The sequence below is a fragment of the Phytophthora cinnamomi genome (genome assembly GCF_018691715.1).
Source record: "Phytophthora cinnamomi strain GKB4 chromosome Unknown Contig44, whole genome shotgun sequence".
Taxonomy (NCBI): domain Eukaryota; phylum Oomycota; class Peronosporomycetes; order Peronosporales; family Peronosporaceae; genus Phytophthora; species Phytophthora cinnamomi.
The window spans coordinates 874,203-900,354 of NW_027150977.1; the positions used below are offsets into that span (position 1 = coordinate 874,203).

The 26,152-nt window shown below is 53.8% G+C and overlaps 10 protein-coding genes across 11 annotated transcripts; 4 read left to right on the forward strand and 6 right to left on the reverse strand.

Annotated features, from left to right (window-relative positions):
* Window positions 1-1,219: 1,219 nt before the first annotated feature.
* Window positions 1,220-2,305, reverse strand: IUM83_13800 (uncharacterized protein; the record flags this gene model as incomplete). The annotated part of the gene is made up of 3 exons (XM_067938499.1): window positions 1,220-1,763; window positions 1,846-2,057; window positions 2,150-2,305. The coding sequence occupies 3 exons, from the start codon at window positions 2,303-2,305 to the stop codon at window positions 1,220-1,222; spliced, it is 912 nt and encodes a 303-aa protein (XP_067790838.1).
* Window positions 2,306-2,432: 127 nt separating this feature from the next.
* IUM83_13801 (aspartate aminotransferase) lies at window positions 2,433-3,113 on the forward strand (the record flags this gene model as incomplete). Its single annotated transcript, XM_067938500.1, has 1 exon — window positions 2,433-3,113. The coding sequence occupies one exon, from the start codon at window positions 2,433-2,435 to the stop codon at window positions 3,111-3,113; it is 681 nt and encodes a 226-aa protein (XP_067790696.1).
* A 6,810-nt stretch (window positions 3,114-9,923) lies between these two features.
* IUM83_13802 (Serine protease family S10) lies at window positions 9,924-11,893 on the reverse strand (the record flags this gene model as incomplete). Its single annotated transcript, XM_067938501.1, has 2 exons — window positions 9,924-11,475; window positions 11,565-11,893. 2 exons carry the CDS (start codon window positions 11,891-11,893, stop codon window positions 9,924-9,926), a joined length of 1,881 nt encoding a protein of 626 aa, XP_067790836.1.
* Window positions 11,894-12,068: 175 nt separating this feature from the next.
* On the reverse strand, window positions 12,069-13,385 carry IUM83_13803 (CMGC/MAPK/ERK7 protein kinase; the record flags this gene model as incomplete). Its single annotated transcript, XM_067938502.1, has 4 exons — window positions 12,069-12,317; window positions 12,394-12,953; window positions 13,014-13,233; window positions 13,320-13,385. 4 exons carry the CDS (start codon window positions 13,383-13,385, stop codon window positions 12,069-12,071), a joined length of 1,095 nt encoding a protein of 364 aa, XP_067790837.1.
* Window positions 13,386-13,884: 499 nt separating this feature from the next.
* On the reverse strand, window positions 13,885-15,380 carry IUM83_13804 (UV excision repair protein RAD23; the record flags this gene model as incomplete). The annotated part of the gene is made up of 2 exons (XM_067938503.1): window positions 13,885-15,162; window positions 15,315-15,380. 2 exons carry the CDS (start codon window positions 15,378-15,380, stop codon window positions 13,885-13,887), a joined length of 1,344 nt encoding a protein of 447 aa, XP_067790842.1.
* Window positions 15,381-16,089: 709 nt separating this feature from the next.
* On the forward strand, window positions 16,090-18,102 carry IUM83_13805 (Phenylalanine-4-hydroxylase, henna-like protein; the record flags this gene model as incomplete). The annotated part of the gene is made up of 10 exons (XM_067938504.1): window positions 16,090-16,140; window positions 16,212-16,536; window positions 16,614-16,711; window positions 16,782-16,880; window positions 16,962-17,213; window positions 17,283-17,366; window positions 17,448-17,531; window positions 17,606-17,659; window positions 17,734-17,907; window positions 17,980-18,102. 10 exons carry the CDS (start codon window positions 16,090-16,092, stop codon window positions 18,100-18,102), a joined length of 1,344 nt encoding a protein of 447 aa, XP_067790843.1.
* Window positions 18,103-18,343: 241 nt separating this feature from the next.
* Window positions 18,344-19,409, forward strand: IUM83_13806 (phenylalanine 4-monooxygenase; the record flags this gene model as incomplete). 2 transcript variants are annotated; one of them, XM_067938506.1, is made up of 6 exons in its annotated part: window positions 18,344-18,427; window positions 18,492-18,566; window positions 18,640-18,918; window positions 18,982-19,112; window positions 19,181-19,317; window positions 19,399-19,409. In XM_067938506.1, 6 exons carry the CDS (start codon window positions 18,344-18,346, stop codon window positions 19,407-19,409), a joined length of 717 nt encoding a protein of 238 aa, XP_067790840.1. The 2 variants fall into 2 exon arrangements, with proteins under 2 accessions (XP_067790840.1, XP_067790839.1); XM_067938505.1 differs by having other exon boundaries at window positions 19,392-19,402.
* A 62-nt stretch (window positions 19,410-19,471) lies between these two features.
* On the reverse strand, window positions 19,472-21,331 carry IUM83_13807 (Gamma-tubulin complex component 2; the record flags this gene model as incomplete). Its single annotated transcript, XM_067938507.1, has 1 exon — window positions 19,472-21,331. One exon carries the CDS (start codon window positions 21,329-21,331, stop codon window positions 19,472-19,474), a length of 1,860 nt encoding a protein of 619 aa, XP_067790841.1.
* Window positions 21,332-22,944: 1,613 nt separating this feature from the next.
* IUM83_13808 (DEP domain-containing mTOR-interacting protein) lies at window positions 22,945-23,685 on the reverse strand (the record flags this gene model as incomplete). The annotated part of the gene is made up of 1 exon (XM_067938508.1): window positions 22,945-23,685. The coding sequence occupies one exon, from the start codon at window positions 23,683-23,685 to the stop codon at window positions 22,945-22,947; it is 741 nt and encodes a 246-aa protein (XP_067790834.1).
* An 853-nt stretch (window positions 23,686-24,538) lies between these two features.
* On the forward strand, window positions 24,539-25,183 carry IUM83_13809 (thymidylate kinase; the record flags this gene model as incomplete). The annotated part of the gene is made up of 1 exon (XM_067938509.1): window positions 24,539-25,183. The coding sequence occupies one exon, from the start codon at window positions 24,539-24,541 to the stop codon at window positions 25,181-25,183; it is 645 nt and encodes a 214-aa protein (XP_067790835.1).
* Between the last annotated feature and the right edge of the window lie 969 nt (window positions 25,184-26,152).

Below are 26,152 nucleotides of genomic sequence, written 5' to 3' on the forward strand. Positions count from 1 at the left end.
AGCTGTGAAGCCGAAATTCATCGTTGCAATTACTAGCGAGGCGAACCAGGAGCCGGAATACTGTATACAGATCGAGCTGTAGAGTCCGTCAAACACATTGACAGTGAAAGCAACCACGGCTCGTCACTGCCTCGTACAAGCCGAGCGACTACATGTTTGAGGCCAATGTTATCAATGTTAAGTTAAAGCCAGAAGGAGCCCAAAACGCTGGTGAGGAGTGCACTTTGCGGAGCCCATGCTAAAGGCGATGAATACCGTGGCAACCCTTACTTCGGCAATGATTACATAGATACAGTTTTTGCTGGAACGATCCCTCCATCGTCTGAAAAAAAAAAAAAAAAACAGGTGAAGCACGTTTCTCACGAAAAGTACCGCAAATACCGCTAAAACCACAAAACTATTGTGTAATATATCGTGAATGGAAGATCCACAGACTTGTCAGAAGTATTAGTGCCACCGTCCAACCGCATGCAATGTTAATACCAAGCGTTATAAGGACGAGTCTTGGATACGGAAGTTCTGGCGTAATTACTCGAACTTGAAACAGCGAGCCCGCAGCGGCAGAAGACAGCGTATCTAAAACCGGTCCGTACTTGGCCCTCAAATCTGATGCTGGATCTTCAAGCGGTATACAGTCTACAAACAGCTCGAGAAATAATGCAGGCCGCGGCGCTAGAGTGACCACCAAAATCAAGCGTACTTTGGGCGATTGCCGGCAGTAGTTATCGAGAGCTTTCACACGCACTGCTGAGTGCGCGTCAAGGCGAGAGATATGCATATACCCCACAGAGTGGTTGCATTTGTTCGTAGATTTTCCAAGCGGAAGAAGAATCATGAGGAACCACAGCGCTGTTCGACCGCATGCCTTCTCAACGGTGGTTGTGCTCGTTATATGTCCAGCAAGAGGACATGAATAGACAAAGCGCCCACGAGGAAATGCATAGACAAAGTGGTACAAAAACACAGTGACAGATTCTTATGTACACCGTTCTCCGGGCGACAAGCATTATTATGAGCGTCGCTGCACAGGATACAATGATGTGAGTAACGCCGGGGGAATTGCAAAGCTAGTTAAGGTGGATTTTTCAGAACGTCAGGAATATGCAACTTGGACTTGCACAAACGGTGTTTTGCTAGAGTCCCGTGCTAGATTGCATTTACGACTACCATTATGGGACTCATCGGGATAGCCGTGATGGTGAACGTCCATCTCTCAAATTCATTGCAGTGTCACACATCCTTCACGGAGAATGCAAGCTTCATCCGCCTGGCAGCACATCGCACGACCAGGAACATACTCGCACGCTCTCGCTCCGCCGGCAATCCCTGCACACACTTGTGCAGTCGTAGTCCACTGTCCAGAATGCACCAGATGCATCACGTCACGATCTGGTTGAGCGCGAGGGACTCCGCTCAAGTCGACATCTTTCCATGCCATCTGCGCCGCACTTTGCACGTCAACTGCAGGCTTGTTCGCCTTCACAAGTGGGTCAATGACATTGAACCATTGGTCAAAAGTCCAGTCCGCGTCGGCATCGAAAGGTACGCCGTTCAGCGTGTACATGGGTGTGCCCGACATGCCTCTGGAGCACGTGTACTTCCACGACTCGCGCGTGTGGTCATCCACGTCCGTTCCTCCGTACCCCGTCATCTGCTTGTCCCATTCTTCGTCTGTCAGCGACGGGAAAGTCTTCTGAGCCAACTTCTTGAGCGTTCCCACCACTTGAACCGGGCTCATGTCCTTCGTCGCCTTGTTCCAGAAACTTTAATAAAAACTCATGAAATAGAAGGTCAGTAAAAATCAAAATTCAAATGTGACACATGTAACCAGACAGAAGCTCTCACATGTCCTGATTGGCGTAAATGGTCTCGAGCCACTTGGTGAAGCTTGTGTCTCCTAGTGTCGTCGTGATGGCGAACGCCGCCTCCGCTGTCGCGAACGCGTGCTGGTGGTACGGCAGCGGGAACAGCACGAAGCGAACGCGCAGCTCATTGGGCGCATAGTGCTCCACTAGCTTCTTCAGCCCCGGGTAGGCGGACTTGCTGTCCGGACACAACTGCCCCCACACAGCCAAACATACAGTTCTCGTCAATCAAAATAACAGTATCCAATCATCGCCAAATCCCGTATGCAAGAATAAGATCTCACCAAATCGATATAAGACTCGAGCTGCACGCCGGCGTCAGCACTGCCGCCTCCCAACGTGAACCCAGGCGGCCTCCTGGGGATCCTCTGGGCAGCGACACCTGCATACAGCGCCATGGAGAGCAACAAGAAGCGCGCAAGGAACGTCGAGAGCGCCATCTTTGAGCGAATTCCGATCTGATTCCTCATGATGAAAAGCTCGCCCCATTGGACGAGAGATCTAGCCAATCAGAATCAGTTCTGCATTTGACAACCAAAAAAATCATTAACTAGTTATCCCAGATCTATGATGGCGAAGTCGATGCTCGCCGTGCTGGCTACGGCGCTATTGCTGCACTTGGGCGCGGCCCAGGTGCCGATTCCGGGCGAACCTCCTGGATTCACTATCGGCCACGGCAGCGGAGAGGCCAAGGTGCAACTGGAGACGTACATCGATCTGCTCTGCCCCTTCAGCAAGGCGGCCTACGACGGGGTCAAGGCTCTGGCCGACCACTACGCGTCCGAGCAGGTGCGGGTCAAGGCGGTGCTGTTCCCGCTGCCCTTCCACCAGCACGGCTTCGTTGCGGCCGAGTCCGTGTTCACAGTCACGTCGGCACTGGGTGACGACCACTTCACGCCGTGGCTGGAGGCGCTCTACCAAAACCAGGAGCGGTTCGGGAACAAGGCCACGAAGGACAAGAGCGCGGTGCAAGTGACGGACGAGCTGAAGGAGCTGGCCATGCAGACGTTCCCCAACCTGACCGACAAGCAGTGGGAACGGGGCATGACGGGCTATGGGGGCACCGAGGCCGACCAGCACACGCGAATCGCGTGGAAGTATGCGTGCACGCGGACGGTCACGGGCACGCCGCAGTACACGCTGAACGGCGTCCCGTTCGAAGACGCCGACTCGTCCTGGAAACTTGAGGACTGGCGCAAGATCATCGACCCGCTGGTGAAGCCAAGCGAGCCGAAGGAGGACTTGTGAGTTGCATTTGGGTGTATTTCCGGTTGGGGGTTCGATGGCAAACATCATTCCGAAATTTGGCTGTTTCCATTGGGGTGTTTTGATCTACCGCTCATACGTCGGGCGCTTGATTTTCAAGCCACTTGAACTTAAAGCTGAAGTCCATGCCTAAAGATTACCATAGTTAGCGAGTAGGTTTCATGACTTTGCGACTGAGTTCGAGGTGGACGTACCGAAATGCACTAAAGAGAGCTGCAAAATGATCCATACCAGCAGGCGGCCTTGGAGCTGCTCAACTTCAGTCGCTAGGACAAACGAGAGCTGGTACAGCAAAGAAAACCCAAGTTTGCGCTTCACGACCCAGTGAAGCCACGATAGAGATAGCAGCTGAGTCGCTGAGTAGGCTATGATGCTACCAATAGTTGTTCGTGGTTGTTCCGAAGGGAGAGAACGACTTTGTGGGTAGTTCTTCGAACTTGGCATATATACGAGGGCGATCAGATAGGTTGCCTAAATTAGCGGGATGGAGGCTTGAGTATATCCGACGAGAGCTTGATACTCCAGCAGAAACAATAGCTTTGCAGATAGCTTCGTGACATTTCCTTGAGTGTCATGAGAATCGTGGAACGAGGAGTTGTCACTTTGCAGTAGCCTTGAAGAGCGCCTCGGGGGTCCATTAATAGATGCGTCCCCGTTCATGTTGACTGAATTCACGTCGATTGTAACCCGGCGCCTTCGGTCCAGCAAGGAAAAATATTTCGCAGCACAATTAATCTCTGTCGTAGACAGCATGGTTTGCAGGACATTTAGCCCGATGATCAAAAGCAGACTCAGCCATGAACCAGACACTTGTATACAGATCGAGCTGTATAAACCATTGAAATCATCTACGGTGAACACAACGACAACAGGGATTGAGCCTGGATTACTGGACATCAATCGGGCAACTAGGTGCTTTAGCTTGATTTTCATCACCGGAAGAAGTAGTAGAAGTGCAAAACCTTGTGTAGGTGAACATCGTGCAAAACGGACGCTGAAAAAGGTGTAAATTATCGCTAGAATCGCTTGAGCGGCGATAAGGTAAAGCGGCTGCCTAAGAGTTTTGCTTGAAATCTGTACTGTTTGAGGTGCTTGGTGCTTGACAAGCAGTAGAAAAAGCAGTACGAACAGAATCACGGCAGGAAGTGCCAAGATACTGATGCACAATGGGATCGGAAACACCCAAAGACTAGCTATCATTATCATCAATGCAGCCGTTCCACATCCAGTCCCGAGTACAACTACAACTGTTCCCAAGTTTGAAATTTTGATCGCCGTTCGAAGTTACATGGTGGACCCTAGCGCCCCGGACGAAACAACGCTACAAAGCCTTATGTAGGCACCCGAGTTACTTCTCCACCCATCTGCTGGGTCTTGAAGAGGAATACATTCGACCAAGAGGCTCAATAAAAGAGAAGGTACTGGCATCAATATAGCGACCCAAATCACTTTTGCAAAACGTGTCTGCTCGCAGTATTTATCTAGCGAGTCCACGCGCTCAGCAGAGTATTCACCAAGTCCAGAAATCTTCATGTAATCCCATAGAGTGCTAAGGTGCTTCAGACTTCGAGAGGTTCGTGGAAGCGCAGTAAAATCATGGAGAGATCGCTGCGACGAAGGTGCAGGGGCGACGGCGCGTGATGGCATACCTTCACTACTCGGAATAAGACAATATGATGAATACTTCTATTTTCAGCCAGGGTCGAATGCATATATTTGGACTACATTGCATTTCCCTCATATATGTTGTTAATCTTTGACGGTGTAATCCATCTTTTCGTGGCGTATCAACAGCGACATGCTCTGAAGGAAACTGCAGTAAACTGACGATCCTCACAGACAACCGCCCTTGCAGCTGCTCTATCCCAGTTTCCAACAACAACAAAAAGAGCGTAGACAAAATGGTACCGGTAAAAATAAAAGTCAATATAAAAAGGATAGCACAAGCAATATTTCACCACGTCATAACGTATAAGCGAAGGGATCTGGAGCTTGAACAACGTCACGACGACATTTGTCATGGTAATGCTGGATACAGCTCAAGCACTGATATCGATATCCGGCATCTGCGTCGTTGATGTCACATTGACTGCGGTCGTAAGAAGAAAGCTTTCTAGTGAAAGCAGTTTTAGTTTTTGTTGTCCTAGCGGTCCAGCGAAATGCGATAACGAGTAGCGTCCGCGTCTGCACATGGCGTCTTCGTTACGATCACCCCTGCATCGGAATACACAACAGACGCTCAAGTCTGCAGACGGTCCCAACAAGGTGACGCCATCCCAGTTTTCAGAAAAACTATTTGATCATCAGCTGCTCCTCGCCTGGCTAATGCTCGTGGAAGACCTAAGGAGGAGTAAAGTGGCAATGTCGCTGATGACATCGACTACCACGAAGTACGGCGACGTGGCGTTTGTGAAAACAATCAAATCGCCAAGAAGGTCGTGAGCACGGAGGCTGTGGCCACCAAACAACATGTCCAGTAATTCCAATACTGGACTGACCTCGGCACGTCTCCTTGCTTTATTTTAACGCAAAAATACCCTCGCTGTATATCAAGTATAGGTGAACTATGGGTGAAGCCACGCGAAGCGGAATGTAAAATCCATACCTATACAGGAACACACACACCACACCGTACATCAGGCCTTCAAACCACAGCATTTTTGAAGGGGGAAATATACATACCAAAGTGAGCCAGGGTAATTTGTAACAAAATAATAATCCACACAAATAATCGGCCTTGAAGCTGCTCCATTTCTGTCTCCAACACAAAGGCCAATTGATAAAATAACGAAAAGCCTAGCTTGCGTTTCACCATAACGTGGAGCCAAACAAGAGATAAAATCTCTGTTGCCGCGTACACTGCAATGCTTGCTATCGTAGTTTTTAGTTGTTCGATCGTCAGCGAACGCGAATGAGGATAGTACTGGGCACTCGGCAGTCGGATTAGAACTGAAAGATATACCGCGTATAGTAGCGGAATAACTGATTCAATGTATCCCACCAATGTTCGATATTCCATTTGAAACAACAAGCAGGACGACAACTGCGTTTTCATGGCGGTGATCGACGCTTTCGTAGACTCCAAGCTTCTAGCATTCTGGAAAACGGAGACTTCATGGTTTGTCTGAGTCCTGCTTTGCGATTTGGCGCTTATCATGATGCTGGATGAACGAGTTCTTGGATTTGCTTGTGGCCCCACGGTATTCCACGCTTGTTCCTTCCGTGCAAGTGAGCTAGTTCTTCGATCCAACTCTTGGAATTTCTTAGCAGTGCGATTGATGTCCAACGCAGACAGAACTGTATACACGATGTTTATCAATATCATCAAAAGTGAAGTGTACCAAGATCCTGAAGCTTGCATGCATGTTGAAGTATACAAGCCGTTGAAAACGTCAACCGTGAAGACGACGACGGAAGGTATGGATTCTGGTGTATCTAAGACCAACCGCGCCAGTAAGTGCTTCAGAGAAATTTTCATCACTGGAAGAATCAGAACGAGAGGAACTCGCTCCGCAGATGTACTTCTCGCAAACACAACATTGAATGTGATGTAGATAGTCGCCAGAAGTACTTGAGCGATGATGAGAGACAGCTTTCGAAGGAGGGAACCTTGGACCTCCTCTGTTGTACGACTCGAGTTTCTCAGCAGAAAAAGGGATAATCCGACAAAAGTAACCGTGACGCATGGTCCAAAGATGAAGAAACTAAATGGAACGGGAAACACCCAAAATTTTGCTACGACCACCGTCACTGCAGTCGCGCAACATCCACTTCCGCCTGCTATTATAACCATTTTTAACGGTGAGAGTTTTGGTATTGTCGAGCGAATCTGGAAAAGCGCCGCGCCTGCAGCTGATGAAATTGCAATAAAAAGTCGGATATACGCTCCATAATTTGCCTTCCAGCCACTTGACGGGTTCTGAAGTGGAATCCACTCAGTGATAAGCTCCAGCATCAGTGCAGGCCACGGCATTAGTATACAAACCAAAATCACTCGCAACGGGGTAGTGTGCTGGCAATATTTTTCAAGGGCCTCCACGCGCTTCGCAGAGTATTGTCCAAGTTTGGAGATCTTCACCCGTGTTCGAATCGACATCATTCGATGCAACAGCAGCGACGAGAAGGGTTTTGGCTCTGGAGGAACGTGTGAGTCTCCTACGCTGGGCACGATCGAGTTGAGCAGCATTCTCTTGTCGTCTCTGATTTCCGCACAGTGAGAGTAAATGCTGTCGCACTATTTTGAATGACCGTCACAACAAGAACAAGCTAACCATGCCTAGTCAGCAGTTCGGGTGCCAACTTATGGCGTTACAGCCTCATGAGCGTTACGAAGAAGGTCTAAACATAACTTTACAGTCGACAATCAGAACATCTTCACATCATCAACATGCTTTCAGGTTCCGCTGCAAAAACTCTATAGCTGCACGGCACGGAAGAACTGTTGGTGATGTATCTCGAATTGAACTAAAATACTTCGAAAGGCGGAGTGGTTTTAGGCTATACGATTTTACACTGCAATTACATCTCCTTTCTGTCGTCAGCCGTTGTCGCTCACATACTCAATAACCTCTTCACAAGTGTGTGCGGAACCTCCCAGCTCGCGTTCGAGCCATATTGCAGCAGGGACTTCTTCATCGTGCCGTGAAATGCGGAAGTAAGCTTGCAGCTGCGTACAAAACCATTGTTAGTTTTAAAATGAAAATCAAGCAATTCTCCGTCACCTCGTCCCAAGCTTTGATTTTCCGAGCTCCGTCGCAGGCAGCGGTGAGATCCTTTCCAGTCCAAAGAAAATCGACGGCGGAGGCAGCGGACGCGATCGCTACACCTCGATCTGTAGTTACAGCAGTGGTCGCTGCGACAGCCGTGGTAGCACCAGTCGCACCGGCGATCATGATTCCTCTTCCTACTCACCTTCTCTCCAGCATTGATCGCATCAACGCTGCTCTCGAAGTTGCAGTGGAACAGCCTCCACCGGCGACTGGCACGTTGTGTGTGTGCCAGGCGACGGAAGATGAATGGAACGCGTTTGTTGACAGCGACGGACACATCGTTCGACCCAATTTTCTTGAATGGTTTGCTGACGCTGGAGAGATCCACATCATCGAGTTTGCCGACGCTCCGCACGGAAGTTATGTTATTGAGTTTAGCGGAGGTACTTCATTTTTCGAGCAAAATGTTCGTCGATGGCTCAAAGGCCACATGGCCGCCAAGAATTCTCAGGGGCGACGATGGTGCCCAGACCTCAGTTATGGACCACGCCGAACAACACCGGGATCCGTGCTTCCTCCAGGCGTTCCAACATTTGATGATTTTCGGACGATCAAAATTGAGATTGGCGTCTCACAGCCGTGGGGCATGGCACAAGGACAACTCAACCACACGGCGATATCAATATGGGCTGTGATGCCAGGAGTTGAGTGCGTGCTCTGTGTGAAGTTCGATCCCGACTTTGCGAATGCCGAATACAAGTTGTACGATGCTCGAGCTAATCCACTGGTGCAGCTGGCTCCACTTCCAATTGTCGCTCCAAAAACTGTGATCCAGTTGGACGGACGTCGAATCCTCGGTATTCCGCCAGGGATGGCGCTCCCGATAGCCGTCCCAGCAACTCTGTCGGTGGATATGTACTCTCCCTTGGTTTGGGCAATGCGTTAATCTGACGCTCAGCGAAATCACTCGCTTTCTCCGCCAACATCCGCGTCCATTTTTTCCGACATCATCGTATTGAAGAAAGTCAATGCAATCATCAACATCGGGTCCACCAGGATTTGGAGGCCTGGTTACAAATTGAGCTGTACAGTAAAATCCGTTGAACACATCGACGGAAAATATCACGACGGCGGGAATGGATTCTCAGATACGAGTCGCGCTACGAAGTGCTTTAACATTAAACCGAGTTTGATGACAGGCAAAAAGAGACGAAGCACTACCTGTTCTTTGAATGAGCATGCCGTAAACACCGAACTAAGGGTCAAGTTGACTGCCACGAGCACTCCCTGGGCGACAAACAAAAAACATTGAGCCGGAATAGTTACTAAAGAATTCATTTCTGCAGAAGTGATGCGATTGTTGTTCCCCTTGGGTGGCAAATATAAAGCTGATAACAAACAATGTCACTCAGCAGATAAGCGATAGCGTTTCCAACGTGAGCGCCTGTCCCAGCCGTAAGCCCAACAAACACAACAGAAAACGGGAACCGGAATATACAACTGCTGATTCCAAACATGCACCGTACCCCAAGTACAATTATTTTCTGGTGCTACACCAGGTGCTGTTGCTCGGACTTGAAACAAAGTTCCAGCCGCAACGGAGAAAACGATAATAGTAACACGAAAACAAGCTCCAATGTTGCCCTTCGGCCCGCGTTTAGGGTCATTAGCAGGAATGCATTCGACCAAAAGTTCCAGCAACAGCGAAGGCCACATGTGCGCTCGCAGTATTTGTCCAGAGCTTCAGCACGATCGATAGAGTATTTGGAAAGTTTGGAGCCCTTGGCCCGATGCCATAAGACGGCTACTTGAGCAAGCGCGCGAGATGCGCCTGCCCGAAATGGGCGCTTGTTGGTATCGGTAGTATTAGAGGTTTGTCGGCGCTCATCAGGAGCGAGAATCATATGTGTGAGTCCGCGTCAACTGCTCGATTCTAGTTTTACTTTTATGTGGTTGGCTTCCCAAATAGATCGCGCACGAACTCAAGTGTACGTCAAGTCTCTATCAGTGTTTGTTCTACGGTGAGAGCACATTCTTTTGACGCATCAAGCTACGTTGACTAAAGACACCAAATATTGACCATTTAGACCTCGGTCACTCGAGAGCGAGGACTTGGGGTGCGCTGACTCACACTATTCACGAGTGCGCTCTCCCCGACCTCTTCCTCGTCAGAATACTCTTCCTCGTCGTCGTCCAACTGGTCCACATCTTCATCGTCGCTCACTTGGTTAATCATTTCATGGTCCGATCGCCCATATCTTCGGTTGCGGAGGCAAGCAAGAGTCACGCACACAGCCAGAATGCTGCTTACTGCAGCGATGACCAGCGCCACCCACAGCCACGTGATCCCGATGTGCACGTGGTTGCTGTTTCCACCAGTCTGATCTTGTGCGGCGTATGCGACGTCGGTGCCAGACACATCCGATGGCGAGTAACAAAACGAGACCTCGAGATCAGTCGAATTTAAACGCGTGTTTAAGACGCTTTGCTGTTTGTCGTTGAATTCGAGCTTGTTCACGAAGCGGTGCAGCATATCTGCAGCCACATCAGGCACATCCAAGGGGACCATATGACCCGCTCCAGTAACCACCGCGTAGGTCAAATTACCACCCTGTTGCGCAAAGCCTGCAGGTTCCTGGCGGCCCTGTACACGCCACGTGTATTTGTTGGCCTGCTGGTACTCATCAGAACCATTCCAATTCAAGTTCAGCAGCAACTTCTCCGTGCCATAGTGATTGCACATCATATCCCATTGTCCATTGTAGAAGAGCATTCGAAGGCCTCCTTGAAGAAGTGACTCCACCTTGTCCAGTGTGCTCACGCCGTCAAACTTCGACAGTGCTCGCCACACTCCGTTGCTGCAGAGGTCAAACCGGAAGTTTTTGTCCACGTTTCCATGCAAAGCTTTGCGCACTTCCATCTTGTTCATATACTTGAAAATGTTTTGTTGACCCGATGGATACGCCTGGACACTATGCACATACTGCCGTACGTCATAGAAGTTAAGGCTGTTCCCTCCGTTGCCCGTCTTGACACTACCCGTGATAGCGTCCATATTGCCCAGGCAGTCTTTCGAATAGTACGTCCCAGCATCCAGATCAGCCAAGCAGGTAGCGTAAGAAGCCTTGAGCGACCTCACCTGGCCGAACGTCAGCAGACCAAGTCCGTGGGCATAGTCACTGTACTCGTACTGGATCCGCGGGTGCACCCACCCGTTTCCAATGCCCACACCTCCCAAGTCAACCTTGATCTGATAATTTGGGTCGCTATTCTTTTGCAAAATCCGCTCGGAGAACTCTGGAATCCATCGACCCGCATGCGATTCTCCGAACAAGTACACCTCCCGCGAGTGTTGCAACCCGCCATCTCCATCCGACAGGTACTCGGTGTGCCGCTGCAAGAACTTGGTCAAGAACTCGTGGAAATCATCCGCAATAGCGCTCTCATCGGCCCGATAGTCGTTCCCCCGCGTGTACGACATGCCCGTGCCTACCGGTTGGTCGACGAACAAAAGGTTCGCGAACTGGTGCCAACTGTGCTCGTTCTTGACGATCGTCGAGTCGTCCTTCAGCTTGAACGGCGAATTGCCGAGGAACAGCCCTTGCGTGCTCGAACAACCAGGACCCCCATTCAACCTAGGTATAAAAAATAACAATAAGCAGAGAAAAATAAAGTTAGTCGCCAACGCAAAAATAAGTCAATTGCTTAGAAAATTTTCATGTACCAGATGACGAGTGGCACTTTGTCCGCGTCCTTGTCGGCCTGGAAATGCCAGTAGAAAATCGTGTTTTTGTCGTTGTCACCCAGGGCGATTCGGCCTGCGTGCTGCGTCACGTGGATCGTCGAGTCCAAGCCTGGCAGGTTTGACACCAGGTCCCCCTCGTCGTCCGTCGATAGGACGCGCTCCGCTGTCTCTTCCTCCTGCTCCTGTTGCTGCTCTGGCTGCGTCTGAGTCTGCAGCTCCAGAGCGCGCTGGCTGGTTGGGTGCAGCCGTTGCGCGGACGCCAGGCCGCCCGCTACGGCGGACACGAGCGCGCCACGAATCGCCACCATTTCGACGATGCTAAAGTGGCGTCTTATCCCGACCGATCGGTGCTTTTTTAACGTTAAATTCGCACTTACTCGAACAAAGTATGCGGGAGTTTGTGTTTTTATGCCTTTTTGTGAAAAATGACTAATTTGCGGTAATAATGGCGATAGGATAGCCTTCCAGGCTGTATCGCCTGGTCTACTGCGCGGTAGTCGGCCCCGATGCTGCTGCTTCTTGCTCGCCGGCTTTCCGCCGAACTTCTTTTTTCTTCTTGATGATCTCGCGATAGAGACGGTCGCGGTAGTCGGCAGCGGAATACTTGGTATTGTCGTCGACGACAATCTGCAGAGGTGCCGGGGCACTGGGCTCGTCCTTTTCGTTGTGGAACTGGGCCACGTACGGATGCTTCAACGCGTCTATAACCGAGATCCGCTTGGACGGATCGAACTAAGGAACACAAAGACACAATAAAGCTGTTAGATAGATGTCGGTGCAGTGTCGATGGTTGCAATCGCTCACGTACCCAGAAGCATTGCTTGATGAGGTCGAGCGCTTCGGGTGACGCCTTCGGGAACAGCTCCTCCAGCGACTTCTGCTTGGGTGTCGGCAGACTCTCGAGCATTGTGTTGGCGAACGGCGACTTGATACTCTCGATGTCGTCTTGTGATGGTGGACCGGTGACGTCCAGAATACGCTCGAGCTGGTTCATGGTGGAGGTGCCGGGGAACGCAGGTCGACCGGTGGCCATTTCGGCCACGATGCAACCAACTGCCCACATATCCACCGACTTGGCGTACCTTGTAGAGCCCAGCAGAATCTCGGGTGCACGGTACCAGCGCGTAGCGACGTAGTCAGTGAGAACGGGGTTGGGTCCGCTGATCTCAGCGACGGAACGGCAAAGCCCAAAGTCGCAGAGCTTGGTGTGGCAGTCCGAGTTTAGTAGGAGATTACTCGGCTTGATATCGCGATGCAGCAGCTCCGCCGTGTGCATGTACTTGAGAGACTTCAGCAACTGGTAGATGATATACTTCTTGTGGATCTCTTCCAAAATGTTGGCTCGTATGACCGCATGCAAGTCCGTTTCTACCGAGAAGCACGCTGTTAGGACCAAGTCTCGACGATGACAATCCTTGCATCACTTACCCATGAAGTCGAAGACGAGGTATATGTCACGGTCGTTATCGGCCTTGACCACGTTCAGCAGACGAATGATGTTGCTGTGGCCGTTTAGTTCCTGCAGGTACATGACCTCTCGAAAAGTGCGTTGCGCGTCCGTAGCGTTCCGAAATGCATCAAAGCACTTTTTCAGAGCCACCACCTGCCGATTGTTCTTGTCGATAGCCTTCCACACGATACCGTACGCCTGCACACGAGCCCACACCCCTCGAGCGTTAACAACATACTTATTCTTGACAAGAAGGCAATCAAACCGCATTGCCAAGTACATACGCCTTTGCCGAGCTTCTGCAGCAACTCGTACTTGCGCAGCACGTGCTTTTCCACTTCTTCACCCATGGTTTGTGCTGTGTTGTTGATCTACAGCCGCGAGCAGAACGGGTGCAGGAACCACCGAAAGTCGGGAGATGCCACGTCGCCCTGCTATCTCGACGCGTGGGAAGTCGAGGCAGGCCAAACCGAAACCAAATTTGGCGGAGTCACCAGGACGCAGCTACCGCCGAACACAGCGAAGTATTTTTACGACCTCGTCGTCGTCTGTTCTGGCCTGGGGCAATAACCTGTTGCGAACTTCAAGGACAGCTCTCACAGGCCGCTGGATCAGGCCGCTTGGGTCCCAAGTTGGGATGCTCCTACAAAAATGGTCGCAAGTTTCAAAAGCGATCCAGCACTGTACAACACGTCATCAGTCAAAACCCCATCGGTATTTCTGTCAGCGAGAACAAGGCGGCACTCTGATCACCACAAGAAGCTTGGCATACGAACTACAAAGCAAGAGGAGTGTCGCGCGTCTTGCCAGCCAAGCCTGGGTGCGCTCGCTCGCTCAAGTGTATGATATTTAGCCGTAAATGTCATCGTTGTCGTCGCCTCCTGCGCCTCCAGCGCCACCGCCAAAGTCTCCGCTATCCATAAGGAAGTTGGCCGCCAACGCCTCGTTCTTGTCGCATGCCAAGTATGCCTGAATCACGTCGGTGCGCTCGAAACCCATCTCGCAAAGTCGGTCAACCGCCGCCGCTTCCTCCTCGGTCAGCATGATACGGTGGCCACCAGCGCCAGCGCCGGCGCCTCCGCCAAGTCCACCGAGGCCGCCTTCACCGCCCATAGATGCCATCATCTGCTCCATAGCTCCAGGAGGCAGGTTGCTGAGCATCTGAGAGAGACCACGAAGCTGCTCGGGGGTCATTCCCATTTGTGCCGCCATCTGAGCCTGCTGCTCAGGTGTGAGCGAGTCCACCAACTGCTGGATCTGCTGCGGGGTGGGCATGGCGCCGCCGCCGCCCGTGCCCAGGTCAAAGGGCGCGCCGCCAGCTCCACCACTCGGAGCTGCTCCGGCGTCACGGGTACCAATAGGCTCGTTCAGCATCTGCACGAAACGGTCCTGATTCTGGTGGATCAAACGGAGCAGCTCGGGGCTCTGCGCGCCGATCTGCTGAAGCACCGCTGGCAAGGCCGCCGGGTTGGACTGCACCAGCTGACGCAGCGCATCGAACTGCGGGTGGTTGCGGAGCGCCTCGAGCGAGTTGGCCGCGTCGTCGCCGCCAGCGCCAGCTTCAGCAGACGGAGCAGCCGTCTGCGCGGGCGCCGCAGCCTGCTCCGGGATGCCGTTCATCAGGTACTCGACGGCACGCTCCGGGTTGTTGAAGGCAGCACGCAGCGCGCTGCGCACCTGGTCCTCGGGGAAGCCCATGTCCACGAGCTGCTGCACCGCGGCGCTCATCTGCTCGCCCGCCACGAGGCCGCTGCCGTCTCCGGCCGAGGAGCTGGCAGCAGTCGTGGCCGGGGCCGCGGACGGGGTCGACACGGCCGCGGCGGTGGCCGACGAGCTGCTAGAAGCCGACGACGTGCTGGGCGCTGCCGGCGCGGCAGCAGCAGCAGCAGCAGGGGCAGGCGCCGCAGCAGCGGGAGTAGAAGCCGGAGCAGCAGCAGCGGGGGCAGCAGCAGCAGCGGGCTTGGGCGCCTTGGGCTTGGTGACCATCACGACGAGGAAGTCGTTCTCCTTGACGTTGTACTCGGCCAGCGTGCTGTCGTCCTTGAGCACTTTGCCCGCGTGGATGAGCTTCTGCTGGGCGGCGGGGAAGCTCTGCAGCCCCTCGATCTTCTGCTTCACGGCCGACACCTGGCGAGGACAAACAACAGAGTGATGGTCAGAGGGTTTCTCTTGTTGTTTTGCGCCGATCTTTTGCTGCGGTTTGTGGAGCGCGCCGCGGGGCGAGAGAGGCGCGTGCGGACGTGCCGCTGCGCGGGGAGAAGAGTGGAGCAACTGCTTACCGCGTCCGTGAGCTCCGCGTCCAGGGAGAAGGCGACGCCCTGCAGCGTCTTGACCGTGAGCTTCATCGTCGTCCTTCGGTTGCGTGCTTGCTTTATTCTCGAAAGTGAAAAGCGGGAGAAAGATTTCCCTCTAAAAGCACGGTTTTATTAGTCGGATTAGTTAAGTACGCGTAAAATTGGCGTACGAAAAGGCTGGGTACGATTGTGATGTGGACCACAGACATGCACACGCAAATTTGGGACAGAGTCGAGGTGGTCGAAACGAGAGCTTCGGATGCCACGAAGACGGTTGCGTGTACGGGTATTGCTCGGTTCGAAAGAAGTGTAGAAAACGTAGTGTCCCACTTCCACGCTATGATAGTCCCAGCTTTAGGCTAAAGCCTGCAGCTACCAGCGTGAAGATGCCAGATAGGTGGTGGAGAGTTTGAATACTGTGTACCATGGTAAGCTCGGCGGCACATGGACAGAGATACTGAAACCCTGCGTCTCATTGAGCTTATCGTCCTATCGGTGGGAGGCATGTATGTATATTATCAATGCGTGTGTGGAGTATACAATCGAGCTCTTGATGTTGAAGCAAATCGGTCAAACACGCTGTTTCTCACGTTGCCCTCTATCATTACACTTGATTTCACTATACCCCATGAAAGGTACGATTTCAGATCCCAACCTACAATGTTATGACGCGGATCTCGGCGTCCAATCAGAAGTGGAACTTCAAGGCCCCTAGCGTCACCTTCCAACGTCACATTTAACAACCGGACACCTGGCCGCCATGCTGCGCTCGCTCGCCCGCCTCCCCCGCACCTCCTTCCTCGCGCACGGCGTACGTCCCACCACCCTCTAATGAAGGCGCTCCCTCTTGTCCTGTCTAAACTGTCCTCTTTGCCGTCCCAGGTGCGCCCGGCCAACGCGCGTGCGCCGCTCGTGGCCTCGTGGCTGCAGTCGACGCGCTCGTACGGCTCGCTGCGCGAGGACAACAAGACGTCCATCATGCTGCAGGTGGAGGACGGCCCCGGCGCGCTGCAGGAGACGCTCAAGTTCTTCTGGAAGCACGACGTGAACATGACGCGCATCGAGTCGCGCCCCGCCAAGGGCCACAACATGAACTACAGCTTCTTCATCGACTTCGAGGGCAAGCGCGGCGACGCAGCCGTGGACGAGCTCATGGCCGACCTCCAGCGGAACTGCCTGGACGTCGTGGTGCTGCACGACAAGAAGGGTGAGCTGCTACGCTCAGGGGTGTGAGATTCTTGGTGCACTGACCGTTATTCAATGATACATTTTGTCTGCTGCTAGTGCCGTGGTTCCCTCGCAAGATCAAGGAGCTCGACCGCTCCGTGGCCAACATCCTGGACGCTGGCACAGACCTGGAGTCGGACCACCCGGGCTTCAACGTACGTGGAGCGCTCAGCTGATGCAGGCACTGGAGCGGTTGAGCTGACGTTGATGTTGTGCTCTTTTAAGGACCAAGTGTACCGCAAGCGCCGCAACATGTTCGCCGAGATCTCCCAGAAGTATCGTCAGGGAGATCCGATCCCGCGTCTTGACTACACGCAGGACGAGGTGCGTTGTAGTTGTGAACTACGGTGACGCGTGGTTGATCTGTAAGCTAATGTGATGCAATTCGCTTGCTGCTTGCATCAGATTAAAACGTGGGGAGTCATCTACAAGCGCATGAAGGAGATGTGGAAGCAGCACGCGTGCGACGAGTTCAACTACATCATCCCGCTGCTTGAGAGCAACTGCGGGTACGCTGAGGACAACATCCCGCAGCAGCAGGATATCTCCAACTTCCTCAAGGAGTGCACTGGCTTCACGCTGCGTCCCGTTGGAGGTCTGCTGTCGTCGCGTGACTTTCTGAACGGCCTTGCTTTCCGCGTCTTCTTCTCGACGCAGGTAAGAATGGGCACTACCCGTGCAATTTGATTTGATCTCTGCTAACCGCATTGATCTACGTGTACCCAGTACATTCGCCACCACTCGATGCCGCTCTACACGCCGGAGCCTGACATTTGCCACGAACTCATGGGCCACGCTCCGATGTTTGCGGTACGTGCATTTTTCTGCGGAAGTGGCTACATGTTCATGAATGAAATGCATAATCTAACCGCCAAATTCTCGTGCCAATAGGACCCCGATTTCGCTGATTTTTCGCACGAAGTTGGTTTGGCTTCTCTCGGTGCGTCTGACGAAGAGATCGAGCGCCTTGCCACAGTACGTTTGCTTCTCCAATCGTCACACTTACGTTACATCACCTAAGCATGTTCTTGTGTCTATGTCGGGTACAGTGCTACTGGTTTTCTGTGGAGTTTGGCCTTACCAAGCAGCGTGGTGAATACAAGGTTTGTAGTGCTGTATTCCTACTACAGACGGCGGTATTGAATCACTAACACTAAACGTAATAATTGTTGTGTAGGCTTACGGCGCTGGACTGCTTTCGAGCTTTGGAGAGATGGAGTACGCCTGTGCTACCAACCGCCCTGCAGGTGCTGAAGTGCCTGAATACCGCCCTTGGGACCCGTTTTCGGCTTGCAAGCAAAAATACCCTATCACAACCTACCAGCCTGTTTACTACGTGGCTGACAGCCTGGTATGGAATGCTAACGTTGACATATTTCAGAAAAGTATGTTGCTGATTTATGTTTGCATCGTACGTGTGCAGCTTGATGCTAAGGAGAAGATGCGTGGCTTCTGCGAGGACTTGAAGAAGCCATTCCAGGCTCGCTACAACCCGTACTCCCAGTCTGTGACGATCGACCGTGCTGTGCAGCGCGAGCAGATCTGAAGCGCGAGTTCGCTAAAAATCATACCTCTCTTCGCCGGCGTCATAGAGGTCTTACTCCACTGTAGGCCTTTGAGCATATTCATGCTGAGCCATTTCTCTAACATGGCACACCATTTGACGACCATGCGGTATGAGACTTTGCCTATTTTGAGCTAGCGTGGTGATATATGTCTGGAGGACGAGCTGGTACGCTGGCATTTCCTTTTCATGAGTTGTTTTGAAATTCTTGTCGCCGCGGAAGATGTTCTCACCACGAGGTCAAGGAGGCGAATACGGTCCCGATGGGAAGAAGTTTGATCCCACGACGGGGCAATGGATGCGTGAGGTGAGCTGTACTACTAACTTGTGCAGTAAAATGCGATATTTATGATGTGGATATCGATCAACAGGCCATGGAGAGCAGAATCGCCATTGAAGAGTTAAAAGCTCAGAACGACAAGCTTCAGCGGGAGGTCTACGGACTTGTACGTTCGTAGATTACTTCCAAAAGTAGTTTTGATCAGCATTCTTACACTGGAATTGCATTTTCCTTCGTAGAACTCGAAGATGAACTTGATGTATGAATGTTGCACCGACTTGGGTGTCGTGGATCGCCTGGGAGACTTGATGCAACGCAAGTTACGCGAGTTCCAAGCTGCACAAGTGGCACGCAACGTGCCAATGCCCACCAATACATCCGTTGCTGTCGTTCACTCCATGGGCAGTCCTCCTCGGGCTGCCAGGAAATCCGATCTGGGCACGAACGATGAAGGATTCATCTGCGGGTCCAGTACATTCCAGGATGTTGCAGCCTACTCCAGCAGCTACAAAGGCCAGGTAACGTGGGCCAACTTTCTTTTTTAGCTTCACTTCGCAGCTCTCACATGCTTCTTGATCTAGGTATCCCGCGGAAACTTTCACCGTATCCGCATGTTTGAAGCAGAGGAAGCCAAGTTGCGTGAACAACTCGACATATTTGGTGTTCCCAAGTTGCCGCTGCAGAAGGCCGGAAGCTACTCTCCGACTGCGAGGTGAGCGAGCTCAAAGCACAAGAACAGGTTATTTGGCATAGGTACTAACATCTCAACCTCAACTGTAGGAACGGAGATACTATCGACAAGCTGCTGATGTCAACAGATGCGCCAACGAAAAGTTCTAGACAAGATGCACAACGATTGTATGGATCCGCACCGGTGGGCTACGAAGGGGGAGTTGCTGGGTCGGCCAGGGCACAAGGTACAGATTGTTTCCTACAGCCTATGAATCTTACGCGCGCTGCGCTAACGAAGCACACACACCCTTGTTCGCAGGATACAGCTAAAATCTGAAAGCGACCACTTCAACATGATCATTTCAACAGTCAAGTTTGTATTACACACATTCATTCGTCTTACTCCGTCAATTCCTCTTCATCCTGCGCCATCTGCAGTGCTGCGTCAATAATCTCCTGGATGGAGCCATAGCCTCCGAGAGCTTGCTCGTCCACATTCTGCTCAGTCTGGCCGTACACACGAGCATGCTCCTGCTGCACTTCATCCTGCGTCAAGTGAGCATCATCTCCACTGGAGCTAGAGGTGCTGCTCTCTTCTTCAGCGCAGCGCGTCTGGTACAAAATGTAGGCGGACAGCACGGCACCGAAGAAAGGCGTAGCCATAAGCTCGTCCATTGGCAAATTGTCGCCCTTGTTGTCAGCCAGCACCACACGGAAGCGCAGGTGCACAGGTGCTAACGTCTCGTAAACGTTACGCCAGGTTTCATCGCGCAGCATTTTCGGCGCGTATACGACGCGACGAGCGATCTCCGGGTCCTTCATCTTCGCAGCGAAAGACAGCGGGAACGAGCGCGGCGCGTTAATAAATATTTTGTGGTGCGCGTTCAGCGTGTACTCATCGTTGTCCAGCAGCACAGAGGTCGGTGAAGCCGCTGACTTGGACGCGTCCTGCAGAACCGGAGGGGGGAGGTCGGTGCACATATAGCGTGCCACGATGTCATGAATACTGCGAGCCAACACAGCTCGCGTCTCCTTCAGACGCGTCAACTCGTCCGCATCCATCACGTAAAACTGGAGCTTCTTCCAGTGCTGGGTGAGGTGCTGCACATCAGCCGCTGCAGTGTGCGCCGTCGCCGCATCTACAATCATCACAATCGCCACAAGTGCGGCGAAAATCCATCCCAGAATGCTCGCAGGAACTGCACGCACAAGCACTCCAAGCGCAAGGCATCCCAGAGAGGCCTTGACCGCCGCGGCGACCAATGGAAGCGTCCTGTTGTGCGATTTACGCGGCGGGAAGCGGTAAATGAGGTCGCAGGCGCTGGCCAGGAACAGCCGGCCGGGCAGTTTGAACGTGAAGCGCAGCGCCGCGGCCAACAGCCACACGAAGTGCAGCGGGTGCTTGGGCACATCCTCGACGGCGAGCAGCACGCTGGCCGAGTTGATGTCCTCGTCTCGCAGCTTCCAGTGCTTGAGCGTTGCGCAATAGGCCGCCATATTGCGTTTCAGCTCGTGCATGGCGGGATGGTTGGACGTGCGGAAGTGGATCTGCATGATCTCCTCGTTCATGGACGCGCGCTGTCTCCGGGAGAAGCAGTCGTCGCGCACCACCTTGGCGCAGTACACGTGCAGCGTGCGCGTGAGGCGCAGCATCTCGATCTGCGCCACGGAGGGCGGCGGGGGCATGGTGAGCGCCGCTCGCAGGCGTGCGCTGAAGTGCTGCGTGAACTCGGTCGGGTCCTCCCCGAAGATGGCGACCTCGCGCTCCTCCAGCAGCACGGGCGCGCCGTAGCGCAGCCCGGCGTAGCGGCGCACGTCCAGGAAGCTGGCTGCCGAGCAGTAGTGCATGGCCACGGGCACCACGAGTGCGCGGCTGTAGCTGGCGGCACGCAGTGCCGTGGCGATCTGGAACACGACCTTATTAAGCGCGGCCTTGCCGGGATTGCCCGGCGTGGGGGCGAAGTCCACGAGCACGCCCATCTTGTAGTCCGTCTCGTCGGTGCTGGCGGCGTCCAGCGACGGCCGCAACGGGTCGAGGAGGTTGGCTCGCAGCGCCATCTCGCGGCGCACCGTGGCCAGCTGGCGCGCGTCGGCGTCGTCCGGGATCTCGGCCACCAGCGGCGTGATGTAGTCCTCCACGAGCGCGCGCTCCACGAGCGACGGCACGCGGCGGCGCCAGGCGGGCGAGCGGTCCATGAGGTACACCACGGGCATGAACTCGTGCTTGTCGCTCTCGCGGCTGATGACCTTGAACTCCATCACGCGCGGGAACACGGCGCGCGCCAGGGCGGAGCGCGGGCTGCGGCTGCGGCGCCGCGGCAACGCGCGCTTAAGGCGGCGACGGCCACAGGGCCTCGAGGTTCAGTGACGGGTGCATGCGGGAGGTCAGGAAGGAGGGAGGGAGGGGCGATGGAGGCGGGAGGAGGAGGAGGAGGAAGAGGCGTGCGGCTCGAGGGCAGTGTTGGGGAATGGAGACGCTTCTGCCTTGGGAGCTGATGGCTCTGTCGCTCGCGGGTGCATAGCGCCACGCCGGGTCTGCGAGAGCAGATACTCTGCGGGAGGCGATGGAGAAGAGGTCGAGAGGGCGGCGGATGCGGCGTAGTTTGTGGGTAGGTTTGTTGGTGAGGAAGACTGGGATTTGGTGTGCACTGTGATAATGGATATGGGATATATGGGGTTTGGAAGGGAGGGTAGAGAAGGTGCGGAGCTTGAAGCCCAATCCGGACGGGTGACGACGCATCATGGCCCCAAGCGGATTGGCCCAAAATTAGCCTGAAATGAGGTTGTGTGGCCCACACGACGTCGAAGCGCGTGGTTGAAGCGCCCCAGCGCCGGAAGATCAGCAGCCTGACTGCAAATCGCCTGGCGAGGTCTCGCACGCGTTGACGCAGTTTCGTCGACGCGCACCGGTGCTCGGGCTCGGTGGCGGAGGGAAGGCATCGCCGGTGTTATCACCACCCAGCGCTGGTCTGGCTCGGCTCGGCTCAGCGAAGATGGACCTTTCGGCGGTCGCTACGCTGCGGCTCTCCCCTGTCTTTGTCGCCTTCGATGGTGCCGGTGCTGGGGCTCAACTTGCCAGGCTGACACGCCCGCGTGCGGGGCGGCGCTACGGTATATTGCGCGCGTTACTAAGACGCGTCGGGACCATGTCGCCGACAGCTGCCCCAATGAATCATGTAGCCATGTGTCAACGGCAACAGCCGGAGGAAGCGCGTCATCGAAGCGACACGCGCCGCTCGCTTGTCGCGCTCGGTTTGTCACCACTGGTGACTCACCAGCAATACGAGTGCAGACCAGCTAGGCTGCGACTTCGGAGTGCCCGTGACGTGTGTTTTCTCTGTCCTATCGAGTTGGCGGCGCTAAATAACAAGACTTGCGCTGCAGGCTGCTGGCTGCAGGCTCATCAGGATGGCCCGACGGCGCTGACGCTCCTCGTTGCTGGTGGTGATGGTGTCACTTCGCGCTGTGAATGTGCTGCTTAAAACAGCTGGGTCCGATCACGATCGAGTGGTCTTGGTTGAAGTGGTTGAAGTCACTTCAGAAGTGGTTGGGACTTGCACTTCAAGATGCAGGTTATCCCTGCATCTTGCTTGATCTAGCAAATTAATAGTAGCCTGATGCTAGACGCAACTACGTACACTTACCGACTTGACCAAGCGAGACGAGTAATAGCTCCTTCACGATTCACTTTGAGGCTGTCGGTGCACGCCTAAAGAACATTTCTGAAGTATGGGGCTCTACATTTTGGATAACGCAAATAGTCAGAGTCGTGATGCTTTGCAACTGGAATTTGATATTATTGCCACCATATCGTGGTAGTTCATAACTGAAGTTTTGCCTACTCAGAGACCCATTGCGGTCATCACCGCCACTTACGCGCTGCCGCTCTCGCTGTCATCGGCGCTCTCGCTGCCCTCGACCTCCTTCAAGAAACGGTCGTCCTCAGTACTAGCGCTTCCCTCATCCTCGACACTGCCGCTGTCGCTGCCTTCCACTTCAACTAGAAAGCGCTCGCCGTCTACACTCTCACTACCTTCGTCCGAGTCAGCACTCTTGCTACTTTCAACTTCCTCAAGAAAACGGTCCCTGTCGACACTCTCACTACCTTCGTCCGAGTCCGCACTCGCGCTGCCTTCGACCTCGACAAGGAAGCGTTCACCATCGACACTCTCGCTGCCGGTGTCCGAGTCCGCACTCTCGCTACTCGCGACCTCCGCAAGAAAGCGGTCACCATCGACACTCTCACTGCCTTCGTCCGAGTCGGTACTCTCGCTGCCTTCGACCTCGGCAAGGAACCGCTCACCGTCGACACTTTCACTACCGGTGTCCGAGTCGGCGCTGGCACTGTCTTCCACTTCGACGAGGAAACGTTTTCCATCGAGGCTCTCACTGCCTTCGTCATCGGCATCACTGTCGGTGCTTTCGCTTCCCTCTACCTCAAACAAGAAGCGTTCGCCTGAACCGCTGTCGCTAGCGTCGGCGCTGTCATCAAAGCTGCCCAGGAAACTGTCGGCATCGACCGTGCGGAGACTAGCGGCGTTGACACCGTCGAAGCTGGTGAGCGCCACGGCGACCGCGGCGGCGAAGCTGAGGATAATGGTCAACTTGGTCATGGTTGTTGGTGCTGGGTGGGTGTGGAGTGGAAGGAGGGCTTGCTTGGTTGAGAGCAAATGTGATAATGCTTGGAGATGGCAATCGGTCGGTATTCACGGCTACCCCAAAGCGCTTCATCGCAGGCGGTGATCTTGATTCGCAATTTTCGATTGACTACCTTGTTGTAGCGCGATACACAGATCCAACATATTCCGGTGAAAACGCGATGGAGTGGTTGTCCGTTTCTTCGGTGGGAGCTAAGCAGAAATACCCCGAGGAGCCTGACAGCACGGTGACATTGATAGGCATGACATAGTCTCAGCGCGACTAGAAATAACTCGAGACCTGCGGCGGCCACGTCGCTGGTTAAAGCTGCCGCGAGCGGTGACGTGTGAGGGGTCCCAAGAAAGCGTGAGCAACGCAAGTTGCAAAGCAAAACACGCCTCAAAGCTATCACCTCTTGTTTGTGTACGTTGGCAAACTATGAAAACGTCTTGCCCCTCTCGCCTAGTTCGTTGTCATGATTCAATCTCTCACCCCTCCCTTGCTGGAGAGCAAGATGGATGCTTGAACGAGCACCCAAGGTCGCAGAATATCACCGCTGTTACAAATTGCTGCCCGTTGCCGATCTGTATGCGCCCTAGCCTAGCATGAACAAGCTCCAGCGCGCTATCAGCCCACGCCCAAACAGATTGTGGAACATCGGGTGAAGAAGACTACATGAACGTTAGTAGGATTTTCATTGCCAACAAGGAGCTCTAGGATAATGCACATACATATACATCCACTGGTCTTTCGACGTCCTCAGCCCCTGGTCAGTCTCTATCCGCTCCCGCCATCTTACCAAATCCAAACTGCACCACCAGGCCAAGCATGACTCGACGCGGCATCTTCCTGCTCTTCGAGGGCGTGGATCGCTGCGGCAAGACGACGCAGACCAAGCTGCTGCATGAGGCGTTGAATGCGTCATCCCCGTCGCAGCCCTCGGCGCTGCTGCACTTCCCGGACCGCAGCACGGCCATCGGCCAGAGCATCCACTCGTACCTGACGAGCTCCGAGGCCATGGACGACCACGCCATCCACCTGCTCTTCTCGGCCAACCGCTGGGAGGCCGCCGGCAAGATCGAGAGCCTGCTGGCCAGCGGCCAGCACATCATCATGGACCGCTACTCGTTCAGCGGCGTGGCCTTCTCGGCCGCCAAGAGCGGCATGTCGCTCGACTGGTGCTGGGCGCCCGAGATCGGCCTGCCCAAGCCCGACGCCGTCATTTTCCTGGACGTGCCGGTCACGCAGGCGTCCACGCGCGCCGACTTCGGCCAGGAGCGGTACGAGACCACGGCCTTCCAGGAGAAGGTGTACCAGAACTTCCATGACATCATGGAGCGCACGACGCCCAAGTGGCACGTCGTGGACGCCACGGGCACCATCGAGCAGGTGCACGACAAAGTCATGGCGATCGCCCAGGACACAATTGCAAAGTACGCAGAGGCACCGCTTAACCACTTTGAGAAGTTGTGAGGAAGAGAGGGAAAAGTGAGGAAGAGGTGATCCTATTGTTTTTTTTTTCAAAGTTGATCATTTCTTGATCTCGTGTTTTATTTTTTTATTTTTTATGTTTTTTATGGTGTACGCGGGGCTTCGGTACAGTTTGCTGGGGTGCCGTCGGGTGATCGAGAAGCTTTCGGACGCGATGGAACGGCGTGGAGAGGAGTTGCTGCTGTAGTTGTGCTCGAGGTGGAGGTAGCTGGTGACCGCGTACTTGTCGATGGAGTTTGGTGGAGGAACTTGTGCATGAGCGCAAAGTCGGCACGCAAGCTCGTGCCGTCAGTGCTGCGGTGATACCGACGACTACCGGCGCTGCCCTGCGTGAGCGGACGTCGTTTGAGTTGGGCCGAGGTCGTTGCTGCCGTTGGAGATTGGTGAGGTTCCTGCGTGCGACTGGAGAGACAAGTGGTGACGGGGATATTCGCTGTGTGGGGGTCAGCGCGGTGTCTGTCTCGATCTCGAGTGCCTAGAAGCGAGACTCGACCAAGACTGATTTTCCCGATGTTGATATGCATCGCATCGCTGGTAGGCGACTCGGATATGTCGTCACCTTCTCTAGCTCTCCGGAATCGCTCCCCTTCTAACCACATTTGAGACTGCATTTGGCCAAGAAACAGCTCCCAAGCTAACGGAATTTTCACGGGAAGACAGAATCGGAGCCAGCCTATTGCCTCCTGCGAAGTGAAATTTGAGTGCTTCATCAAGTAGCATCCGATACAGGTTGCTGCTGACACGCAGCCAAGTTCGCTGGAGGCATTAACTGCAATGAGGCCCTCGGTGCCTTCGCAAGCCTCGAGAAATCTGCTTACGAGAACTTCATCCGTTGGAGCGAGTTTGTCGCCATGAGATAGTGTGGAAGTGGACGCGGATGGTGTCGCCGCAATGTCCAGTGTTTCCAACCCTTCCGTGGAAAACACACTAGGCTCGCAGTTTGGCTTGCTC